The sequence below is a fragment of the Carettochelys insculpta genome, chromosome 31, assembly GCF_033958435.1.
Source record: "Carettochelys insculpta isolate YL-2023 chromosome 31, ASM3395843v1, whole genome shotgun sequence".
NCBI classification, from domain to species: domain Eukaryota; kingdom Metazoa; phylum Chordata; order Testudines; family Carettochelyidae; genus Carettochelys; species Carettochelys insculpta.
The window spans coordinates 2,710,980-2,736,886 of NC_134167.1; the positions used below are offsets into that span (position 1 = coordinate 2,710,980).

Below are 25,907 nucleotides of genomic sequence, written 5' to 3' on the forward strand. Positions count from 1 at the left end.
CACCACATCCTTCCGATCAAGCACTTCTAGAACGTTACTAAGGAGCTGAGCGCAGGCCTCATGATCAGGCTTGTGTGAGTTGTCATCCAGTTGGCCGCTTAGCTGATCTATTAACAGAGGCAGGAGAGCATCTCTGCATTCTGAGAAATGAAGATACCAAACAATGCATCACAATGGCCTAAGAATAATTGTCAGTGACCACATCAAGTAAACTTCATGCTCTGCACTCTGACTCAGTCACCACAATTAAACTTCTGTCAAAGTTCACGTCACAGGTAGATGACAGCTCTAATTGCTTCCCATCTAATTAGACACACTGCACTACAGGGGGCATTGACATAGGTTTTGGGGGACTCATAGGTTTGATTTCCTGCCTGGCTTGACTTCCTGCATAAAGTGCTTCTGCAGCCAATAAGAGGAGATTCAAATGCCACCCAGCTGATGGGCAGAGCGTCTACAGCTAGGTTCTTTGCTTCTACTGATGGTGCACATTCACACATGCCTCAGTGCACATAAATACGTATTCTGCACACGGATGGGAATGATTAGAGGGAACAATGGTCTGCAAGTGTCACAGGCACTTAGGAGACTAAATCCCATTTGGGGATAGATTTTTCAACGGTATTTAACAATAGTACCTAACTCTTATAGGCAACCACAGATGCCAACAGGAGCTTAGTGGGATTTTCAAAAGCGCAGATGCAGGTCAGATGCCTAGTTATGATGGAAAATCTGGCCCTAAGTCACTTCGGAAAATGGGACCTTGGCACTTGTGAATTTTTTACCTGTAGTCTCTCTCTGCCTCAGTTCCCCATCTATAAAATGGGGATAGTAGTATTTCTCTTCCTCACAGGGCTGTTGTTAAGCATTCCTCTCTACTCTAGCAATGGGGTCAGATAAGCACCTCAGACAAATATGATGGCCATAACAAATAGCACAGTCATCAGCTAATCTGGAAACTATGCAGCATGGAGCAAACCTGGCATGACCAGAAGCCAGAATTGTTAATTAATGGCAGAGATTCCTCTGAGATAAATGAAAACCTCTACTGGCTGCAGTCATACACATCCTGGTAACACCTAGCACATACCTGGGGCTTTTCATCTGTAGCTCTCAAAGTGCTTTGCAACAAGGAATAGACATTATTGTCTTCATCTTGCAGATTCAGAAACTGGAGCAGAGAGATGTTAAGGCTACAATTTTTAAATCTGTGTGTCTAAAACTAAGCCCCTAAATCCATATTTACATCCCTAGTAAGAGGCTGAATTTTTAGAGCTGCCTGTTACTGAGCAGCTGCCTTTCAAGCAAGGGGTAGTCATATTTTTGTCATTCGAAAAACCCTGGTACCTGCATCTGTGTTTTTAAGTCCTGGAGAAACACTGTACCATTTCCAGCGATAGGAGCAAAGAGTTATATGTACATGATCCACAGTGATCCTCTTAGGGATTGACTCAATGTGCCCAATATAAGAGATCCATTAGCTCTCACCTTCTAGCTACTGTTCTTTGATAGACTTAGGGAAACCAAACACTTAACAATAAATCCAAAAAGAAATTATCCTTGTCGTGAAACCAACATCAAAACTAGACTGACCACGAGTCTAACTGTAATTTTTTACTAATTATCAGTATTGCAGTTGTGCCTATGAACTTCCTCCACAGATCACAAACCCCATGTGCCAGGCTCTGTAAAAAAAGAACCTAAAGTTGGTCCCTACCCACAAAGGAATTTACCATCTAAGTTTAAGACAAGAGACAACAGGTGGATACAGACAGATTGTTTCTTTGTATTCCCTCCATCCAGGAGACAATATTGGTCAGTGTATAGGCAGTGGCCATGAGCCACGTCGCTGTTACCTAGTTCTTTTGTAGACATCACAGCAAAGGAGAATTTTAAGGCGGGATTTGAAGGAGAAATTGAAAAGAGAAACATGAACTTTACAGACACATATTTGTTTGAGAAGGTGCATTTCCTGCAATATCTGGAGAGCTTAATAGGCTACTCACCAGACTGTTTGAACAGATCACTGTCCACTACCTTGGTCATGCAGTTGAGTTTCTGCCGAACTAACTGGTTGTCAGGGATACTCTGGATAAATTTGCTGAAGAGGATGCTACAATACAAAGCACAAGGTAGACAGATGGTCAGCATTTTCATCTAGAGAATACATATGGCATTGATCCACGTAACAATACATTGCCTTGCCTTGATCAAGCAGTTATGCCATTGTGTTGAGAACAGCCTCGAGGTAAACCAATATGAAGCCGCATGTCATGTGGCTTCAGGAAACTCATTAAAGAGCTTTGAATAAACTGTGACCAGAATTAGCAGGTTTATACCTCACAGATAGTTAACCTCACATTACAAGCTGTCATGAAAATGCACCATCCCAGCTCCAGAATTTATTTGCCCTTCCTTATCATGGTCAGAAAATATATATCTAACTTTCCTGCCAGAAATAAAAATAAAATGATAGCTTCTATAAACAAACAGAAATTTTGCAAAGCTGCTAGTTAACATGTCAGGTGCAGCAATTGCTGAGTTGCTCAGGAACTTAACAGTAAGTCTGGAGTTTGTGGTTTCAAGTCTCATGCTCACAGGCCACTTCCAGGTCACCCTGGTGAACAATGGGTACTTGACCTCCCAGGTCAGGGCAGTCAAAGATGGTGGGATGTGATTCTGGCCATGTTGCTCCCTTGTGTGCTTTCAGTTCTGAAACTGACATGCCTTAACCAGGTCAGTGCAACGAACCATGGGCACTTGACCATATTTATCACCAGGAGCACTTCTCTCAAATACCTCCCATTCCAAGGGAAAGCGCTCGTTTTACTCCCAAAGTGAATTACATCCCATATTTTTTATATATATATATATATATATATAGAGTGTGCTCTCACTATTATTTGCTAGTTATTTACATTTGAAATAAGGCTCCTGAACTAAGAAAGGGAAAACTGTTACTGAGAAAACAAAAATCCACTGCATTTAATGTTCCATGTGTGATTAAATGGTTTGTAGCACTCTGATCTGGCCTTTCTAAGGCCTGGGTCTTGACTGCCTGAGATCCAATTATCAAGAGTTTGTGGAATCACATTTGGTGGGTTTCATCCATATGGCTTTGCACCCCTTGAATTTCCAATTTGGAGAAAGCCTCGGAATGCAGAAAAATTCAGCTGAAACACAGGAATTCCTTTGGGCTGCTGCTCTAAGACCAGCTTGTGCAATGTCACATAGTTAATTATTAATACTGTATGCTTTGGGACAATTTCCAAGATCTCCCCACACCCCTCCACAAAAGATGCATACTTAGTAGGTTTGGAAAACAAATACACTTAATACAATCACCTGAGCTCAACCGGATCAAATACCAGTTTAACGTCATTTATGATGCTCGGTAAGTATTTTAAAGCTGCACCCTGTAGGAGAAAGCACACACATACACAAGGAAGCTGGATTAAATAACCCATTCATCACACAAGAGTACACGCCTGACGAGTTGCTGCTCAACATCACTGGAAGATGCTCACACCAGCTGTGTCAGGATCTGGTTTAGTCAAGAGCAAAGATGCAGACACCTGCAGCCATGCTGGTTCCTGATCTAACAGGAGACTCAGCCCCGAACCTCCGCAGGTCAAAGCTGAAACAGTGCTGCACGAAAGGCCACTAACCAAATGATTTATCTTTGACTTTCCAGTTGCAAACATATCACTGTACTATACTGGCAATACATTAAGGGGCAAGGGGCACAAGCCCCCACAAATGCTATAGCTGGGAGGGGCAAGGGTGGAGCGCCTGGGTGGCTGGGGAGGCACTGGCACCTGTAGCAGGTGTTGGGCTCCCTGCACTCACCAGCAGCGGTATGTTACGCAGAGAAACGTGGTTCCAGGCCCTGAGCTGCCAGGAGCTCTGCTTGAGGGAGTGGTGGGGCTACCCACTCCCCACACTCACTGGCAAGAAGCAGAATGATGCAGCTGTGGAAGCAGAGCTTCCCCACAACCGCTGCTGCTGGCGCCAGGCCCACCACTAATCCCCCAGGCCACAGCAGCCAGGAGAAGGGGCTTGAGGGAAGAGGCAAGATGGGGGCAGGGCTTGGGTCAGAGGGGGTGTTGTCCTGGCCCTCTCCAAGTGACACAGTGTGGAGTCACATGGTGGGCAATCCCTGAGTCCTTCCTAACCAGACACTCAAATGGGAAGGCTCTTTTAACCAGATTCAGTCCTTCAGCAGAAAGCCATTCATGCATTTTGGCCAGAGGCATTATGAACAAGAAAGCATCAAGCAGGCATTACTGCATGGCTTCTCTGCACCACTCACTCTAAGGGCCCCAAGCAAAGCTAGCACAAGACAAACAAGCTAGGGGAACAAGTTCAGAGACAGGCAAAAGCTTGTTGGATTTTTACTTTCCTTCTCTGTATTTGTTATATTTATTTCCGTATCATCTGCTGACTGAACCATTCACCAGCCCCAGCACCACTGGCCAAACTATCTCCCTCTTAAGAACTTGTTAGAGGCTGGCTGGCTGTCATCCTTGACTTTAGAAGTGGCTGCACATCAGAGCCAGGATTTTAGCATATGTCACAGCTCTGCAAAGCGTGAAGAGCTCAGATTAATGCCTGCTACACTTCAGAAGCTTTAAAACTGATGACTTCTCCTCAGAATAGAAGTGTACTACCATTCAAAACTGGCTTTACACCAACCTTAATCTTGACAGCCTCCTCTAGCGGTCGGTCCATGAGGACATTGAAGGAGAAAAACAATTTGCGGATTGCATCGTTAAACTCATCTCCATCTTCACTCTTCCCATAAAACCTAGTAAAAAAGAGCAGGAGCATCACATATACACACCAATTTAAGCCACAGTGAAGAATACTGGCACAACAGCTTGAATGTATTTTATCCTTCAGGCAATGTCTTCAAGTGCTCTTTCACTAAGGAAAGTGGCAGTTCAAGTGGCTGTGTAGGGTTCTAGATTTACTGGGTGAATGATTTCAAGGTTAAATCTGTTAAATTTACCAGCCATAAGCTTTTTTTTTTAACCCCTAATCCCAAATGACTCAAACTCAGCCTTGAATCTGAGTCAAGCTGGGCCCTTTCTGGCTTCAACAATCTCCAATACTGATGTCTATGCACAGTGTATGAATTCTGTTGATGATGCTCAAGTCAGAGGAGAATCCAGGTCACTCTAGGCTGGCTTTGCAGAAAACAATCTGGAAGGGTTCCTGAGACATCCGTGAAGAATGGCTTGGGGCAATGACGACACACTGCAGTCTGACACAGACTGCCAGAATTACAGGGATTTCCTGCATATCCTTAGTGATTACGTGTAAGTATCTCTGGAGTCTGTTTTATTACTTGCAAAGTTTATATACTATTGTGGGCTAGGATCCTATATACCCTCTCTAGTGGGAGATGCGATGTAAGGCTGTGGACTATAATGGAAAGGGACCAGACAAAAGCAGGCTTTTGGAACAATAAGTGTTAAGAGGAAAGCCTAGGGAGAGCTTAATGCACAGGGGGAGGGAGAGATGACCGGCTGTCCGTTCAGTCCTTGAGGGGGCCACTTAGAGATCTGGGGCAAATAGATTAAAAAAAAAATCTGTCAGGGATGGTGATAGGTTCTGTCGGGAGGGCAGGGGACTGGACTCGATGACCTCTCAAGGTCCCTTCCCATTCTATGAGATAGGTATATCACATTTGCTATGTCTTGTGAGGCAGAACTCTGGCTTTCCGTGGCTACCTGCTGAGGAGAGGTGATCATCCGCTCATTACCCATTCCCAGAGACAGAATATGAGACCTGTCCATGACTTGCAGTATAAATGTCACTGAGGGAGAAATATGGAGGGGAGAGGGGTGTCCGGAGGGGCTGCTGGTGGGGAAAAGCTGGATGGCTGCTGCTGGGCAGGGAGGAGAGAGAGAGTCTGCCATTGAGAGTATCGGAGGGGTAGCCGTGTTAGTCTGGAGCTGTAACAGCAACGAAGGGTCCTGTGGCACCTTATAGACTAACAGAGAAGTTTTGAGCGTGAGCTTTCGTGAGCACAAACTCAGTTCATCAGATGCTGCTCTTGAAAATCCAAGACCAGCATCTGATGAAGTGAGTCTGTGCTCACGAAAGCTCACGCTCAAAACTTCTCTGTTAGTCTATAAGGTGCCACAGGACCCTTCATTGCTGCCACTGAGAGAGGTTTCCTGGGAATTGCTGCCTGGGCTGTCTCTGGGGCCAGCTGCACTAGCCGCCATTCAGACCATCCCTAGGGGCCAGTTATCCTGGGCTGCTCCAGCTGCCACCAATCTGACCTGTCCTACAAGCTGGTGCAGCGGACTGTGGGGCTGCAGGAGCAGGTGGCTGCAGAGACCCTCCACCAGCAGCTGGTTTGGCATCCCTGGGGTCATCTGAACAGCTGGCAACCTCTATGACAAACACAGAGCCCTGATTGTTACCATTGTTACCTTAGCGGCTAGGAGCTTTCACCCTGGACAAAGCCGCGCTATGCTTGGCATCATACAAAGCAACTCAAGGAGTCAACTGCACACCTGAACATCTCGCAAAGAGCGCCACGGGAGCAGAATCAGGCACCCCCCATAATTAGCAAATATCTCCTTTGATTGGACTAACAGAGAAGGGGATTCCTTCGTCACCAAGAAAGGTTATTCTAAGCTCTTGCTTAGATTTTTTAAAATCCATGTGAGCCTTTCATGGAACCTAAGAGAAATACTTGAAAAAGTCCTTTAAAATGAGGAAGCTTCATAAACAAGGAAGGCATTTTAAACATCGTCACATTTAGCTTCCTTATTTGCATTGGTGTATGCGGCTTATGTAAGACGAGAGTTGATTTGAAAGCATTTCACCTTCAAGGAAAGCGTTCTACGCTGTTTACCTTCATGCTGATCGATATCTCTACACACACACAGTCCTCTCAACAATTACAGAAAAAAGACAAGACAAACGAACATGTCTTCTCTCAATAACCAGGGCTGTCCAGCCAGGAGACACAACAGAACCGTGCTCAGCTCAGAACCTCCTCTGCTGGGGTAATTTGGAAGAGGGCTCCCTTCACTGGAGCAAGGCCCATCTGTACCCACTTTGGATATTTTGCACAGTTTGGAGCAAGGGTTCCCAGGACCAATTATTAGGAGGCCTCAGAGAGAGAGGAGAGGCAGCAGGGGAGAGCTTGAAGCCTCAGGACTGGGGGATGACATGCAAAGCCACATGGCCAGAACCTGCCAGAGCCTGGAGACCAAACCCCCCATGGCTAGAGCTTGCTGAGGCCCAAAACATTACCCATGGCAAGGCAAGGCAAGAAACTCACTGGCTACCTCCTCCTCCAGTGTGGAACACCATATGTTTTCAGACAAGGCCTTGATCAACCCCCACTGGCAGCCCCAGCAGACAATATCTAGGCAGTGCATCTAGGAGCACGAGGGAAGGGGAGGGCCACTGCTCCTGTCCCCACCCATCATCGTCCCCATTCATAGCCCATAATCCCCTAGTGCCCACATGGGACTTTGCTTTGAGAAACACAAACCTGGAAGGCCTGCCTCACCTCAGGTACAGTATCCGTGACTGGACAACAAATCGGAACAGATACTTCAAGGCTTTCAAGGCAGCGAATAGCATTTCTGTCTTGCTTGAGTCGTCTGCATGTCCTACGTAATAGTTCAGTACTTTGGTGAGTTTCCTTAGAAAAGGAATAGGAGGGAAGAATAAATGCATAAACATAGTGACAGGAAAAAATTAAGCCAGTCAACCTCATCTCAGAAAGGGACTGAGTAATGCTTAAGGGATGGGGACCAGGAGCAAGGGCTCCTAGATTCTAGTCACAGATCGGTCATTGAATCCTTCTGAGGCTTTGGGCAAACCACATGGAAGCAGCTTTGCAAAACTGCACAGCTCCCAGTATCCGGACACAAAAGTGGGTGCTAAGCCCCTTGGAAAATTCTAGCTTTATGGCCTGTTTTTATCCTGTTTGTTGAAGATCTGCAGTTTTTAGTGACTTTCATTAAGAATCTGGGAAGCCCGTTAATTCTAAAAAATCAGATTCTTAGCCACTGTGCACATCAGTTTACCTTCAGGTACAAAGGGGCAATGGACTCTTTAATGGAACACAGGAGTTCCTGCGGTTTAATTTATAAAAGTGCTTTGAGATCCATGCACATGTAAGTGCATCTTTATGACTTAGTCTCATGTCCCTGTCTGGGCAGAAGTTCTAGAACTCATAAAACTTTTCCAGAAGGACAATGGATGGGAGGATAACAGTCAAACAAAACACCTGTTCCTCTCCAGAAACCAAACTCTGAGCATACCTGGCTGTTATTGTGGGCTGGCTGAGTGCGCAGCTGCCCCTGCCTTTGTCTATCCGATATGCTGCACTGCTGGGTCTACTTCATTGTTTGTAATACCCTTTGGCATACAAAGTGTGAGGCCAGCATTGTGTACCTCTCCAGCCTGCTTGGCATGATGGGATGCCATGCTGCAGAGCCTAGCTGGAAAGCGAGGTGAGGTAACAACACAGCTGCACCAAAGCCCATCCATAAAATCAGACATAAAAAGGCTTACTTATAGTGAGGAGCAGTGAGGAGGATGAATCCTCCAGCAACAAGGGGGAAAAAATAACCCAATGCTGACAGTGGCTGCATAGCAAGTGCAGAGGAGAAGGCAACCATCTGGAGAGCAACAGGCTTTGAGAGTCCCAGACAATGCAGAGTCTTGCTCAGAGCTGTCTTCACTACTATGTTTCTAGCCTGTGTTGCTATCCTTTGCTATTAGGAGGAATAATGTGGAACAATATTGATGAGCGTCAAAATGTGTTGCAGAAATACAAGACGGGCTTAAACACTAGGTTTTGGAGCAGGATTCCAAGCCTCCCACTGCTTCAGGGATCCAGAGGCAGGATTTTAGAATGGGTCCAGCGGGCAGGCCTGGATTTCAGAGGGGGCCCATCTCCAGTAAATATCAGTATTTTTAAGTGAACAGCAAAGTCTCGTTAGCAACTGTTTAAAGACAGAGAAAGAAAGCTGGAATTCAGAAGAGACCTGCTTCCCAAGGTGCAAATTCTTGTGGGTATGTTTCTAAAATCATATCACACTGCAGGGACTCCGATGCGCTTAAGCATCGAGTGATCCGATTTGCACGTGCATATAGGGAACTGTTGTCATTTAATTTGGGAGGTGGCATCACTCAGTGGATCAGGCAATGGGCTAGAAGTCAACATACCGCAGTTTTATTCCTGCATCTGTGATCCCAGATGGTCTCTTCAGCTCTCATTCCCTCCAGCACATTAAGTAAACAATGATTTACAGGCTTCAAGTTAGGCACAACATTAAGTACCCCACTGAACTGAGGCCTGGATTCCACTGTGCCTCAGACTTTCCCTTTGTAAAGTGAGGCTAATGACACTGATTGTGAAATACGCTGAGACATACAGAAGGAAAGTGCTAAAGAGGAGCTTAGCTATTACTGCCATTTATACCACACGAAGGCCGTATCTACACTAGCCCAAAACTTCGAAATGGCCATGCAAATGGCCATTTCGAAGTTTACTAATGAAGCGCTGAAATACATATTCAGCGCCTCATTAGCATGTGGGCGGCCGCAGCACTTCGAAATTGATGCGGCTTGCCGCCGCATGGCTGGTCCAGACGGGGCTCCTTTTCGAAAGGACCCTGCCTATTTCAAAGTCCCCTTATTCCCATCTGCTGATAGGAATAAGAGGACTTCGAAATTGACGCGGCTCGTCCAGACCGGGCTCCTTTTCGACAGGACCCCGCCTATTTTGAAGTGCCACAGCCTCCCGCTGTGTAGACACGGCCAAAATGAAAAGCTTCTTCTAACAAATTAGACACTGCACCAGAGGTTTCACAGCATCTTCCACAATATCCACAGTTTCCAGCATCACATCCTTATTCAGTGACTTACTGCTCATTGCAGACCCACTCACTGGCCCAGAGCTGGGCTCAGCTAAGCACTTTATCTCTGCTGCAAGAGCTGACACTAGCACACGTACTGTTTTACACACACATGGAGGTTGTTCAAAAGTCTGTTTCTTTTTCCTACCTACCCTATTCACCTTGCATATAATTCAAACAATTTACCACGATTATGCTCTTTTGCTCAACCTATATGTTCATATGTGTGTGTTTGTATATGTTTATATGTGCATGTGCATACACACGTAGAATTTTTCAGACTTGGGGGCGGGGGATGTCTTGGCAGCTGGTGAGGCAAACCAGGTGCTGGCTTTTCTAATTCCAAGCGAGGGGGCTGCAGTTGGACCAGCTATCAGGGTTAACTGCATATCCCTTACCAAAAATGATTTCTGCAGCAAATAATTAGAATTTTCCTCTTTTCTCAAGACAATCTCAGGGTGGGATCCCATGGGCGTACACACTCACTCTCTCACCCACGCACTCCGCTGGTCTATGTGCCTGCACTCCACCTACTCTAAGCACTCGCCTGAGATCATTCTGATAGCTACCCTGTGGGTTTGTGGTTACCAGTACTTACACATAAGCCAGGGTGGTGCTGAAGTGCTTGAAAATGTAAGTTTCAAGTACAGGATGAAAATGCTGGAACTTGATGTCTCCGATCAGAGAAATAATAAATACCTGCCAAAAATGCAAAAGGACACAGAAGTGCTGAACTGCGAGACTTTCGGGTCATTGCCCTGCAACTTTGTTAAATCATGTGTCATTTGGTTTGTGCTTTGTCTGCTTGGCTCTAACGTTACACATGGTATCGCACAGCTGCTGCTAATGGCCACAGCACCGTGGAGGCAGTGTTCTCCCTCTAGTTTTTTATGTCCATGTACAGAATGAATTTGGTTAGGTGTACCAACATGGATATGATGTGCGACACATCACCTCCATATAACAAAATTAATTCTGCACATGGGCGATCTGTGTCGGGGTGGGGCTGAGGGGCTCAGAGTGTGGAAGGGGCTTCGGGCTGGGGGATGAGGGATGCAAGCTCCGGGGTGGGGCTGGGGCAGAGGGTTGGGCTGCAGGATCTCAGACAGTGCTGGAATGAGGGGTTTGGGGTACAGGGTCCCCTGGGAGAGAGCGGTCTCTGGGCCAGGTGAGGGGCACCTCTCTGCTGCCTGTGGCATCTCCGGTAAGGCCGGGTTAAGCTGTGGAAGTGCCGCAGCAGGTCTGTGCTGCGGGGGGACAGCAGGGGGACATCTTTAAGAAGGTCTCTCTCCTCCGACCTTGGCAGCTCTGTGTGCAGCAGCGCCGAGCTCCTCTGTGGCACTCATTAGGCAGCCATGCACCCCAGAGGGAACTTTGCTTGGAGAGTGAGCATGTCACATCACAGAAGCCAGGCACTGTCCGGCCTGCCCTGTGCAACCATGGGGAGCCATAATGGTAAAGTTGGCTGCTGCTTGAATTAGTTCTGATAGATTTGCAAGTGATAGCAACTCAGCCCCCACAACGGCAATACTTCTGTGGGATGGGGTGAGAGAGGCACCGTGCCAGCTAGAGGCTCAAGTTTTCAGCAAGGCTTCCCTTTAGCAAGCTTCTGAATACCCGGGGTCATTTCAATCCCCTGTCACCTTACATCCAGTATGCTCCTAATTATGCTACTTTGGCAATATTGTGACCTGAGTTATGGCAGCTGCCCTCCCTGCTGGATACACTGGTCTTCGGTTTCTTCTCTCAACTGTCACATTCTGTTGTTGAGCTTTATTGAACAGATGCTTCCTTGCGCCCTGGGTAAAGCCGTCTCACCACCCAGACTGCAATCGCTCTGTGAAGTCTGTTGCCTGTTTCACTGAGCTCTTGGCACAAAATGCTCTCTCCATTGAGAGGCACTCTTGCCCAATGGATAGGAACTGAACTGGGACTCAGGAGATGTTAGGTCTATTCCCAACTCTGCCACTGACCTGCTGCATGACCTTGAGTAATTCCCTTCCCCTCCTATGCCATGTGTAGGAGAGAACAATACTACTTTCCTCCTCTGTAAACAGCTTTGAGATTCACCAATGAAAAAAGTGTTGGATATAATGAGTTCGGTATTAGGTACATGTCAATCCTAATTTTTACCAAATTCACTGAAATGGCCATGCATCCTCTCAGGCCCTGGGGTCTTACATTAGCACCCAAGGTCTCCTTACCAGCATAAATGGCATTTAAATATAATTTCCTGCTTCTCATAGAGAAAGACACTCAACATCTGCCACGGGGAACCAGAATGAGAAGACAGGAGGAGGAAATGGCTGAAATAAACCTGCTTTGGGATGTGTAGAGAAGAGCCACTCACCAGAGCATCGAACACAAGGAAGTCATAAGCTTCATTCTCCGACATCTCTATCATTATGTTAAAAAGCGCATCAAGTGTGTCTTGTAAAAACTAGAGAGAGAAGACAGGAGGAGGCCAAAACAGAGGTTATTTCTTTTTTGAGGCTGCTTGGGAATCCTCTCTTCTGGCGCTTCTCCCCCTAGGGGCTTAGGGAAAAGAAAGGGCTTGATTCAGCCCAGCAAGAAGATAAGAATGGCCAAACTGGATGACACCAAAGGTCCATCTAACCCAGTGCCCTCTCTGCTGACAGTGGCCAATGCCAGGTGCCCCAGAGGGAATGAACAGAACAGGTAATTAACGGATCCATCCTGTTGCCCATTCCCAGCTTCTGGCAAACAGAGGCTCGGAGTACCCTCCCTTGGTGTGAAAGTTGCACACAAACGGGTACAAACAGGTAAAATGGGCTTAGCAGGACAGGGAATGCCACAGAGTCCAGTCATGCACTGTGCACGCTGCTATATCTAGCAAGCGTCTCCCTCCTAGCAGCAGGAGCAAGGCCAATAAGAAAGTACTAGGTAAGCAACTCTCCAGTGTGAAGCTCCCCCTTAACCCCTCTCTCTCATGCCCTGGCTCCTTTCTATCTCACAGCTATATGAGTGGCTGCCTGTGCAATGGAACCTGCACCTCATTTTGCTCACAGAAAGCCTCTGCTTGCAGCCATTCACATCAACCTTGGGCTTTGTGCCAAAGGGTCAAGGACAAGGCTTCCAGCCACACCTTTCCTTTGGCAACCACTGGGTGTCCTGATCTGACAAACATGCTGCCTTTACTGAAGCTACATGGCAAGCAAGATAATTTTCAATTGGCCTTCAAAGCAAATCCTGAGATTCACAACCCTGGTGATTCGACATCCAAATTATCCAAAGTTCAAAAAAGAAAAAAAATTAGTCTTGCAAATCCAGAATTTCATTTTCCTGAAATTCCCAATTTTCAGCTAAATTTCCCAAGTCACTCAGAATCAGACCCAGGTTTCTTGTGGTACAGGCTGTCTTTTTCTGATGTACCAGTGTAGCTCTGAGCTTACTGGAGACCTGATCCGTCACTGGGGCCCCTCGAGGCTACCAAAAATAAATCAGTGTTGATGGTGTTTTCCTGCATACCTTACTATACAAGAACTTACAAATAAATTCTCCCGATGCCCCAATCCCACAAACACTTTTGCACTGGCTAACTTTCTAAGCTGCTTAGTATTTTAATGGGCGTCCCAAGACTACTGCCCATCATGCTGACCAGTCCTGTTTTACTCTGTCTCTGTGCTCCCCCACCCTCTGTCTACCCGTTGTCTCCTTTTCCACTTAGACCATGGCAGGGACTTTCCATTTGTTCTGTTTTTCTAACACAGTGGGGTTCTGGGTCCATGACTGGAGCAGCTAGGCTATATGGTAAGAGAACTAATTAATAATAAGACAAGCTTCAAAAGTCAGACACAGATCTACGTGTTTGCACAATCAGGACATAAATTTCTAAGTACAACACAGAGGGTGTGGTTTTGTACCTTTACAATTTCTCCTCCTTCCACATCCATTAGCTTCCTTAGATTGCGTGTTATGTGCTGAGAGTTAGAACGCCAGTTCAACAAACCCAGCAGGTCAACTATAAAAGACAGAACAATGGCAATGAGTGATGGATTGCAAAGAACATCAAAGATGATTTACCCTAATAGCTGCAGAATGATAAAGAAATGGAAAAGGTGCTTATTTTTAGTAACAGCTGATAAGAAACAAGTCATACTGTAAAGTACAGCACATCACTTTGTAATGACTGTTGTGACTTTGCCAGAGTTGCCCTTGGTCTTAGAGGCAAATCTATTATTTTAAATCTTAGCACATGAAATATACGATTTTTACAGAATTCTCATTTACTTAAGAGAGAATACTTATAAGCTGGGAAATCCATCATAGTGAATGACTAGACTGATAAACGTTCTTATATGTACTTCAGAGCAGAGTTTTCAGAATGCTTCTTCAAGCTACATTCCAAACCTCCTTTAGGAAGCAAGTTAAGCTGTGGGCTTCACAGCTCTGGATCACCCAGGAACTTCAAATTCCGTGACAAACCGTGGCTGAGATTTGCAAAGCAGTCTGAGGGATTTAGACATATTCCCTCTATAAAAACTGACAGTAGATGTGTGTCTAAATGCCCTAGACTACTCTGAAGATCTCAGCCATAGGCTGCAAATATATTTGATCACTATCTTTAAAGGAAGAACAGACACATAATATACAACCAAGATATAGAAGGCCAAATTTAGAGTGTAAAGGAAGTGTGAGTTGGCATAACTTACACTCTCTTCACCCCAAAACCACACAGCATGTTACGTTACAACCTCCCTTCTAGATTTAGACTGACAGCCTCACAGACACCAATACGTGATCTATTTCCACATATACACTTTACCCACCACCTCTGATTTTGGCCCTGTTTCCAGCTGAACGCCTATAAAAATATATAGAAACCACCAAGCTGGGAGGAACTGAAAGCACCTTAGAAGAAAGGATGGGAATTTAAAACAATCTAGATAAATCAGAGAACTGGGCTGAATTCAACAAGATGAAATTCAGCACAAACAAGTGCAAGATACTTCACTGAGGATGGACAAATCAAATGCACAAGTACAAAAGGGGGACTAACTGGACAGGTGATCATACTGCTAAAAAGGATCTTGTTGGTTTCTAGTGGATCAAAAACTGAAGAGGAATCAACAATGTAATGCAGCTGCAAAAGAGGCAAATGATCTGGATGAGTAAAAAATTGAGAGATTCCAGAGGAGAACAACAAAAATAATCGAAGGCGAGAAAATCTGACCTATGAGGAAAGGTTAATATCACTAGAAATGTTTCTTTTTGAGACAAGATACCTAAGGGGGATTTGATAACTGCCTACAAGTATGTTAAGTGCTGTTATAAACAGGACTGATGGATTGTTCTCCACATCCACGGAAGGCAGAAGTATCAGTAATGGCTTTAACCTGCAGCAGGGGAGATTTAGGTCAGATATTTAAAAAAAGCTTTCCAACTTCAAGGGAAGTTAAGCTCCGCAACAAACTTCTAAGAGATGGTGTGGAATCCCCATCATTGGATGTGTTTCAGAAGAAGTTGGACAAACATCTGTTAAAGATGGTCTGCATTAAACTTGGTTCTGCCTCAATGTTGGGTGATGGACTTGACAAGTTGTTGATGTCCATTCTAGTCCTACAATTCAGTGAGTCACACTGGAGGACCAGAAAAGAGTAGCTCTATTTGCTAAACACCTGTCAGTAAGGGGTGCAAAGGGGCAGGTTTAGGCGTCCACAACTAGTGTCTAAGAGAGTCGTAGCATGAGAGAGCAGGCCTAAGGCACCTGGCAGACAGTTCTCCCACCACAGCATAGTGTCCACACCACTGCTTGTGCCATACTTACCGTTCTGGGTCAGTTTGGTGGAGCAGATAAGAGTGGCGATCTGAAAGCTGTCCTTTGTGCTGTCTTTAGAGGGTGTGAAGTTAGCCATGTGGTGCAGATTTCTGCCAGGAGGGCCGTCCCTCTCCTCCTCCACTTTTGTGCCAGAAAGAGTTAAGTAGAATTTAGCATCTTCCATTCTCCTGTTGTCACCCTGTTGAGCAACCATAATGTGTGGGTTTGTGTGGTGGAGAGTGTTTCAGAAACTGATAACACTCCATTTTGCTCCTGTCCACCTAGGTGGAAGACACACATTAGCCACAAGTGCTCCCAACACAACAGAAGACTGCACTTTGGTACTTTTCACTTTTTTTTATCATCTGGGATTCTCCTTAAGTTGTGCATGCAAAAAACTGTTTTCTATCCAAGGCATTTAGCTGGCCTCCATCTCCACAGTGTCTGAGCACCTTGCAGTCTTTACTGGATTTAGCTTCCCAACACCTCTGGGAGGTAGGCAAGCACTGTCAGTCCCATTTTACTGACTGACGGAGAACTGAAGCACAGAGATATTAAGCAATCTCCTCAAGAACAGGAACTTGCACCTGCATCTCCCAAGTTGTAGGCTGGATCCCCAGCCACCAGACTGGCTTTCCTCCTCTGTCTGTTGTAGTTTATCTACAGAAAGTCTTAGGAACACAGGAACTGCTATACCTGAACAAACCAATAGCCCATCTCTGACAGCAGCCAGTACCAGCTGCTTCAGATGAAGGAATAAGACCCCACAATGGAATAGCTTCAGGTGGTTTTGTCTGTACCTTCAAGTATGAGTTTCTCTCTCTCTCTCATACGTTTTATCCTATTTAATGGGACCCTGGAAGTTGACATGGTACAGATTGAATCAGCACCCTTGGGACCTGACCAGTGTCAAAGGAGAGCGTTTGCCAAACCACAGGAGGTTAATATTGTCTGGCAGCGTTATGAGCATTTCCACTGCTTACTGGGCTCTTAGAAGACATGTGGGGATAAACTACAGCTATACAGCAGCACAGAATACCGAGAGGCAGGACGGGTGGCTGTCAATAAATTTTATGGGACCACAGGAATCTTGGCCACACCCATGCTAAGTGGATATCCAGCTAACTAAAATCATGACAGACCATGGATGTTGCTGGACCAGAGTGGTTCAATCTTTAGTGATGCCCTGTATAAATGTGCTATAGTACTACCTACACTGTAACAAACTAATGAAATCCCTGTACTGGAGATTTCACTCTATTAACTCTATGCTGCATGACAGGAAAAGGCTCCCATTTGGTTAGAGATGGTTAGAGAGGCTGTACTGTCACTTTAATACACTTGCGGTTCTCTGCAGTGGAGAATTAATCCTTTCTGTTACTGTGCCTGAAACACCACTTCCCCTCTTGTCAAAGACAGCTCTTCCTAAGGTGGCAGAAAGGGAAAAAGCATGTCTCCAGTGGCAAGTGTAACAAACAAGTAAAATGGATATACAAGCTTCTACAAGATTGTACCACACCTGCATTCTAGTGATCAGAGATCCATCCAGTGAAATCTTATTCAATGGTGGCCCATCATGGCGACAAAGCAAACCACTGATTCGCAGACCCGCTCCCCCCGCCTCCAGCCCCCCGGCAGCTAACATGTGGATATGGATCTTTCCACTGGTGAGAAAGGTAGGGCTTGTGTAGCCAGAGGACTACACACAGGGGTGGGAAAGACGTTCCAACTAGTAAAGCTAACACAAACATTGTACAACCACAGGGATTTTCCCTCAAAGTACCTTGTAAACAACTAAATTGTGTTTGCCATCCTGCAGAGTAGTTCCATCCACATTCATCAGTTTCACAAAGGCCATCCCGAAAGCTCTCTCGGATTTATCCCTGGCTGCAAAGAGAGAGACCATAACCTTCACTAGGAGGAGGCTCTACTCCGTCTCTCAGATTATCTCCCAGCTCCAACCCTTGGGAAGTTTCCTTTGTTACTTGCTACTACTAAGGAACAAAGCAAGAGTAATAAGGTCTGTTTAAAAAAAGCACTGTTTCACTGTATCCCGTCTCAAGGCATGTCAGACAGAATTTACAAGAAGGCAGGAACACCTCTTTATAACCATGTTTTCACTGGCAGATGCCAAAAGAAAAGAACCACAATTTGCATCCCTACCTAGGAGCACACAATTCTGTACAGAGGTTCAGACTGACGTTCTCCAAAGATGCTACATTTTAATGATAACTGGGCATTCAGACAATTTAGGCAGTACTAAAAATGAGACTGATGCATTTTTTTACTTGGATTCTAGTAGTATCATAGACCAGGATCTCGTTCTGCTAGGAAGTGTACAAACACAGATGAGATGGACTCTGCCCCGAGGAGTTCACAGACCTTTGTCCATGTAGTCATAGGAAGTATGAATGCAAATACATGCATTTCTGAACTCATACTCACTGCCTTTAAGTTTGTAAGTCCAGTACTACATCATCTCTTCAATTCTATGGCTCTGTGTCTTATTGCCCTTTTTAGATCAGTTTCTACAGCTACTGACCTGATCTCAAGGAGCTTCTCTGAAACAGCTTCATGAGATTTCTAGCTACTTAACTTTCTTATTAGCCTCAAACTCAATCTAAAATCCTCCTGCAATGAGAACCTTAAGACCTGAGTCATATCACCTTCTGGCACTTTTCTTTGTTTTGGTTTTCACCAAGAAGGCTGATGCAAAAATGCCTAACATAATGCATGCTAGTGGGAAGTGGGTAGTTTAGAGGATAAAATACGTGAAGAACAGTTTAAAAGATTACGCAAAAAATTAGATTGTCTTCAAGTCACCAGGGCCTGAAGAAATGCACCTTAGAGTACTTAAGGAGCTGATAGGGCAGGGCTTCTGAGCCTTTAGCTATCATCTCTGAAAAGTCCTGAAAGTCTAGAGAAATTCCAGAAGACTGGAAGAGGGTGTGTCCCACAAAAACTCACCACCAAATAAATCATTGTGTTAGTATTTAACGTGCTACATTTCTGCTGCTTTGTTTTGTTAAAATCAGTAAGTAGTTCTGCTCCTCAGCATAAAGTCCTGGTTGAGAGGGAACAATACCCCACCATACACCTATTCCCGTTTTAGGGGCCAAGCCATTTTAAGGTTCATAGAACTATTTTCCCTCTTTTGCTTCCATCACCCCCATTTCCTGTGTCCAATTCCTAAGAGGAAATGCCAAAACATGCCCAGAAAGGCTGCTGCTGCCGTTTTTCCAACCAAAATCAGAAGCAAAAAAGTGCTTCCATTGGGAAAAGCCTGTTTTCTTAGACTATCAGCCCACTTTTGCTCACCTATTAACTAGAGGAGACCCAACAGAAGCACTCCTTTGCTTGTCCATGCCAGTCCCAAACTCTGTACCATCTCCTTCCCCACAGACAAGAGACTTACAAGGAAGGCCAAATGCTGGCTCCATCTCTGTGGGACACTCAGACACACAATGAGACTATAAACTGCACAATACACATGGGAGGTGGGGAGAGGGGAAACTTCTTTGGTCTCCACGTCAAGTACTTACATTCCTGTGATGATCGGTGACGGAAAGTAAATCTCAGATGGCAACGACTCACCTCTTCAATTGGAATGGACACCTGAACATAACACAAGAGAGCCAAACAGGAGAACAATTAGGGCATCTCTTGGATCTTTCATTAGGAGGATCACAAAATATTTTACGTAACTAACAAAGCCAGTCTCTAAACAGGCCCCACATTTTGCAGATGGTAAAAGAATGGCTAGAGAGAGAAAGGACCTTACCTGGAAAAGTCAGAGATAGGATGGGGAGTGCTTGTCCCCAGCCTCACATCTGAAAAACTCATCTCACATTTCCTTGAAGATTTTCAAAGATCACAGGGAACTCAACATGCCAATTCCAGTGAAACTGAATGAGATTTGAGTGTTTAACTTCCTCAGGCCCTTTTGAAAACGTTACACTCTCTCTCTCTCTCTCACACACACACACACACAGATCTACATTTATATTTTGTGTTACTGGGAAAGCTCTCCTCAGCTGCAGCATCTGTTGTCCTGCTTTTATGGAAGTACAGTTGGTCAGTCAGCTTGGCCAGGATTATGCAATCAGTCAAAGCTCCCACAACATCTGGAGCACAAGACCCTCTCTCTTTCATCCAAAAAAAATGTTTAGTTAGTCAATTAGCAGATAGGAATTAGTCAGCGAGCAGATAGGAATAAGGGGATTTCGAAGTTGGTGGGGTCCTTTCGAAAAGGAGCCCTGTCTGGATGAGCCGCACGGGAGAGAAACACAACAATTCTGAAGAGCTGTGGCCGGTGGCATGCAAATGAGGTGCTGAATATGCATTTCAGCGCCTCATTAGTAATCTTCGAAATGGCCATTTGCATGGCCTTTTCGAAGTTTTGGGCCAGTGTAGACATAGCCTATATGTCCTCTCTCATTGTCACACTCACCTTTACAGTTTCATACCAACAAGGCTGCTTGACTTGATAGTACACAACTGACTTGTATTCAGAGATCCCTTCATAGCCAGCACCCGGATGGATAGCTTTCTTTAGGGGGAAAGGAGAAGCAGAAGGTGAAAATCAAATAGACAGTAAAAAATACACAGGGTAAAATTTTCAAAAGCATCTAAATGACTGAGGAACTTAAATGTCATTTTTAAAAGTGGACACAGACAGTTAGGAGCTTAAATCACTTTTGAAAAAAGGATTCAGCCATTTAAGTCACTTTGCTGCTTTCTGAAAACATGAATTCTAATAATCAACTATTAATGTGCAAGTTCAGCAGGACTTATGAGTACTGAGCCCTAAAACTGGCTGAACAGGAGACTGGAATACTCTCGAGTACAAAGCTCTCTCTGTGCATAAAGTAACATCTTTTCTGCCCATCACCAGTATTCCCACTAATTATTTCCATCCATGGGCAGAATAAATTTTATGTACACCAAGGCTTGTGTGGATGTGCACCACGGGTTGCAACACATGCTGCCAACTCTGGGAGCTCTGCTAATCAGTTTGACAGCACCTGAATCTCTCCTAGGTGGCCAAGCAAGCACTCAGCTTACAGGGAACACTGCCCATCACCCTTGCAGGTCCATCCTACCTCTAAAAGGTTGCCATCTTCATCGTGCACAGACATGGTGACTTCTACATTCTTGGGAGTCTTCTTCTTCCCTTTGTCAAACTCCCCTTGTATCAGAGTGACATAGATGTCATTTCGGACATCACCTGAAACATTTCCAGACACCCAGTGAACTGCTTTTCATGGTGGAAGTTTCCCGTTTAATATCCCACAACTGAGCATGGTCTACATAATTTCACATCTTTGAATGATACCAAAGGAGCACTAGATTGAATCACTAGTTTTCATCACCACCTTAGTTTTGGGGCCAGATTCTATGATGAACCAATCTTCTTACTAATAATCTGTGTGTGTGTCTCTAAATAACACCTGTGTTTATGATCACAAATGGATCACTAAAAAGACAAGGGAGCCTCGTCTTCCATTATGCTATGCCCAAGTGTGTATCTTTTGTATTTCTCTAGTCTATCTGCAGGAATCAATTCCACCCTATGTGAATTCAATACAGCAGATGGGAAAAAAAGGTCATGAAGAAAAATGGCCTTCTGACTAAATGGAAATGTTCCTCCAAGAAATTCCATTCACTGCTATTTTTTGGGTTCCTTTAAGAAAATAACAAGTATCAGAGAAGTAGCCGAGTCAGTCTGTAGTTTCAAAAACAAAAAGAAGTCCTGTGGCACCTTATAGACTAACAGATATTTTGGAGCATAAGTTTTTGTGGGCAAAGACCTGCTTCGTCTATAAGGTGCCACAGGACTTTAATAAAATGAGTTTTCCCTGTTTGGATGAAACTCAAATTCTACTGCACATTTTCCACAAAACAGAAAAATTTTAATTTCCTTTGAAACATTTATTAGAAAATAACACATTTTTCAACCAACTGTAAAAATTCAACTCTGCACCAGAGGCCAAACCTGGATCTCCGTGTCCTCTTATGTCCCTCATGAGCATGGTAGCAAGTCAGAGATTGTGCTCATGAAGATGAAGTACCTACCAGGCAGAATAATCTCTGGGAATCCCATTTTGCGAGCCACTGCAGTTGATCTGTCAACAAGGTGAGAAAAATCCTTCTGCACCTGAGCTAAGTCTCCTGGTAACAGCTTCAGGGACACCCACAGGCCTAAGAAAAAATACAGTATTTATTCAAATATTATACCAGTACAAGTGCCAAGTCTGCAGTATGATCATTAACCCTAGGCATAAGGAGAGAAAACTAATGAGTATTTTCTCATCTCATACATATGATGAAGTGTCTCCTCACACAGCCAAAATATGCAACCCAAAATTTCCACCTAGCTCTTACTCACACTGTTACCCACTTTTGCGGGTATACCCACTGGTTCCAGTGGAACTGTTCCTGGAGTAAGATGGTATTTAGTTTGAATAAGGTTGGCAGGATCCCTACCAAAAACGTTTCCTGCATATCCAAATAATTTAGGACCCCGAGGGCCTGGGTGTGATGGGGCAAGAAGAGATATCACCAGGGAACCTAATTTACCAAGGTAAACCACAGCACTGATGGTTAACTAGTTCAGTGGGAGAAACTCCTGTGTGGGAGTTGTGTGTGCCCAAGGAAGGAATGAATACTGAGTAAGTGTAGCCACCAGTGAGCTTCCACAGCTCTCCTCCAGGCCCCAGCCACTGAGAATTTGGGCCTACTGTAGCACAGCTAGAGAGCCTGAGCTAGAGCAGCTCATGCTTTCAGCTTTGAAGGCTCTTGATTCAATCTCTGGTGGTGGGATAAGCAGCATTTCACAGACCACCCCAGTGGAAGCCACAGACTCCACTGGCCTCGATCTCCGATCCTTCCATTCAATTTCTTTGGAAGTGAGGGAGCCTTTCCCCAGTGGCAGGTCGTGAGGCTGGCTCCTTGACCCATGTGCATACCTTGCCCCTTATGATTCACTTCCTTTGCAGCGATGACTTTGTTGAAGACTGAAGTGAGAGGCTCATTCTCGCCAATCACATGAGACATCATTAGAGGGGACATGATTAGCTGTCGCTGTCTAATGTAGGTTTCCACGGCAATTCTGAGAAGCAGAAGAACAGGGGATGGGGTGCAGGCAGACAGGGCAAAGTTTCATGAAAAGAGCTCTCTCATTCACTCCCTGTGTAGGTACCTCCCGTGGGACTGTAGTCTGGTACTGTCAGGCTTGGTCAAGTTGTAGCGCTCTCGTGCAGAGGCCTTGCAGTATGCATTCAAGACCTGATCCCACGACAATTACTGATTTAAACGGCTTTGGATCAAGCCTTCTGCTAAATCTACCACCAGCACAATTCCATTGACACCAGTTAAGTTAATGGGGCTACAAGAGGGATGAATGTGTTACTGGTGCCAAGCTCGAGCCAAAAGTCCTGGATCCAAACATTCTGAACTTTGAATCCAGCCCCTACCTGTCTATAATGAGACAAAATAAGCTCTCTCTTCTGACACCATCATAATATGGCCCCCCAGAACCTTGGAAGAATCTTGATTTGGGCCCAGACTCTGCATGATAAGCTAGTCTCTGATTATAACAGCCCTGCAGGGAAGACTGACAAAAACCTGTTATAAACCCATGTTCTTGTGCAAAGGAAAAAACACCCCTTTGTGCAGTTTTCCTAGTCATAGAAACAGGCCATGCGAGGAATAAAAAAATCTCCACCAAGCATCCCTCCTAATGACATGCTGAGCTGAGCCAAACAAGTGTCTATATTTAGAACCGTAACACCACTGTTCAGCTTACCCAAACAAGCTTAATTTTAATTATTGCAATGTGCTGATCAAGTCAGGAGTGCCATCAAAAAGCCAGGCTAACTATTGCAGCAGAAATGCATTGCTCTGGGGCTCCAATCTCCTCTCCAAACCAGAAATCATATCCCTGCAGCTAAGAACCATTTCACCAATGAAACAGAGTCTCTTTACCCAGCTCTTCCTACTCCATCATTGGGCAGCTGATGCACATGTGCTGTACAGTGGTGAAGGGAAGGAGAATGCAATTGGATTTGGGCTCCCACTCATATAAATGCTTTTGAAATGCCTATTGCCAATGCCCATGCACAGTAGAGGACGTCTCCGATTTCCAAGGTCTTGTTCATAGGAACTTATCCACTACCATGCACTGGACAATAAGCTCATCCTTCTATGATTTGAACATTGGATTCCAGGGAGTCTAACTACTTCAGATCATTTGCTGAGACACCGCCCTCCAGCCATCCCTCTGCCAAGGGTTATGATTTCCCTGTCACGCAGTTTAAAGATTCATTAAATCAAGCTGATGAGGTTTTTTAATGATGACACTCAAGCCAAATGTCTTGCTGCAAACTTCGAGCTTTAGATGACTGGAGCCAGTTTTTTCTTCCAAACTGGTCAGACTCTACAGTTAACCGATCAGTCTGTATAGGCCTTTCTGACAAACCATGAAGCTCCCATACAGCCACTGACAATCTCTAGTGACTACCCTGATCCTACAGGCCCATGACTCAGTCTGAGGTCCAATACTCACTGTTGAAAAGGAATAAAGTGTTGCTTTCCCTCATCATCCACCTTCCCATGTATGATATCAGTAATATCCATCACTGCAATGAGACAAGTTTAACAAAGTCCATTTTATACCTTTTCTAAGTCACTGTTTCAAAAAAGCAAGTCTTGCTGAAGAGATGTTAATTCTGGTTCAGCTACACTATTGATAACACATTTGGGAGACATAATGGGCCACTAAGTCTGGCTGAGATGGCACTGGAACCACAAGACACAACCCCATCCACGACTGTTTTTCACTATGTTGCCATCACGGGTGGAGCAAGATCAGTATTTGCAATGGTGGGGAAATCTGAGAAAATTTCCCACATGTAAACAAGGTCTAAGTGTAATTTAGCTTTGCAAATTCTTCAGTGAAATCAATCTGCTTTCCAAAAGCCAGGTGGAGGCAGAAGATATGTATTCTCCTCCAAGTAGATGAATAATAGTTTTCTCATCTCTCTCTTCAGCTGATCAAAAACTGTCCTATTTTCATTTTTAATCTGATTGATTGACATAGTTCTACCACTCAGTCTTCTTAACATGTTAGCGATAAAGCCAATTCCATGCATGACTTTTCTCACATAATCAGCCTAGAGCACAGAACATGAACGTTCTTCCTCACAGGGACAGATGGGATTTATAAAGATCTGATCAAAGCAAAGGATATACCTTTAGATTTCTCATTCTGTTTACTTCAAAGTTTAATTTCCATTTTCAATGTGTGATTTCAGATTGAGATTTTCAAAGCAGGCCAAGGGATTTAGGCACTTAATTCATTGGGAACAAGGCACCTACTCCATTAAGGCCCCTTTGAAAATACAAGCCTTGAAATGACTAATGACATTTGGATAAGGATTTGAAAATCAACTAGGAGGCCCCGGCTTCCTGGGACCAGAATTGGAGAGTTGAAGAATGGAGGGCATAATTTGAAGTAAACAGTACTAATACGTGGTGTCCCAGAGAACTTTTTCTTTTTTAAATCTCCAAGGGTTTTACACCCTCAGTACTCTGGCTTAAACAAAGACTGCGAATGGCTGGCTAAATACAGAAGCAGCTTCCCCTCCCTTGGTGTTCACACCTCCAGATCAACTGCTGGTAGTAAGCCTCACCCTTGCTGACTGAGCTAACCTTGTTATCCCGACACTTGCTCTGTCTTATTTATACCTGGCCCTGCAGATTTCCAAGACCAGCATCTGATGAAGTGAGTCTGTGCTCACAAAAGCTCATGCTCAAAACTGTTCTGTTAGTCTACAAGGTGCCACAGGATCCTTCGCTGCTGTTACCCTCAGTACTGTTATCTCCATTTTGTAGATGGGAAAGGAAAGTACAAAGAGTTGAACCGACTTTCCCAAGCTCAGTGACGTGACAAGGACAGAACCCAGGGGACCTGACTCCCACCCACCAGACCACACACTCTCTCAATGAATTTTGCAGCTCAGCATCTCATACCTGCCACCCCAAATGGTCTCCGGAGCCCACAGGTGTGTTTCTTCCCCTCCTTTAGCTCCATGTGCCCCACTCTCACAATCTGACACACCAAGCTGATTTTAGGCCTGATCAGGTCAGAGCTGCTCAGGTCCTAGAGAAACAACAGAGCTCATTTCGATCAGAGAAAAATAAACTCAGTTGCCTTGTGAACACAG

The 25,907-nt window shown here is 44.9% G+C and overlaps 1 protein-coding gene across 2 annotated transcripts in view; it reads right to left on the reverse strand.

Annotated features, from left to right (window-relative positions):
• The window catches only part of DOCK5 (dedicator of cytokinesis 5), a 131,866-nt gene that overhangs the window by 43,047 nt on the left and 62,912 nt on the right, over positions 1-25,907 (reverse strand). For both annotated transcript variants that reach the window (XM_074981598.1, XM_074981599.1), the window contains exons 10-26: positions 25,714-25,843; positions 24,248-24,320; positions 22,650-22,792; positions 21,757-21,882; positions 20,784-20,908; positions 20,132-20,230; positions 19,224-19,296; positions 17,465-17,568; positions 15,691-15,880; positions 13,787-13,884; positions 12,253-12,342; positions 10,501-10,601; positions 7,541-7,675; positions 4,696-4,807; positions 3,346-3,416; positions 2,007-2,113; positions 4-140 (exon numbers count right to left, since the gene is read on the reverse strand). In XM_074981598.1, the coding sequence (XP_074837699.1) occupies positions 4-140; positions 2,007-2,113; positions 3,346-3,416; positions 4,696-4,807; positions 7,541-7,675; positions 10,501-10,601; positions 12,253-12,342; positions 13,787-13,884; positions 15,691-15,880; positions 17,465-17,568; positions 19,224-19,296; positions 20,132-20,230; positions 20,784-20,908; positions 21,757-21,882; positions 22,650-22,792; positions 24,248-24,320; positions 25,714-25,843 (1,914 nt within the window). The remainder of the gene's footprint in view (positions 1-3; positions 141-2,006; positions 2,114-3,345; positions 3,417-4,695; positions 4,808-7,540; positions 7,676-10,500; positions 10,602-12,252; positions 12,343-13,786; positions 13,885-15,690; positions 15,881-17,464; positions 17,569-19,223; positions 19,297-20,131; positions 20,231-20,783; positions 20,909-21,756; positions 21,883-22,649; positions 22,793-24,247; positions 24,321-25,713; positions 25,844-25,907) is intronic.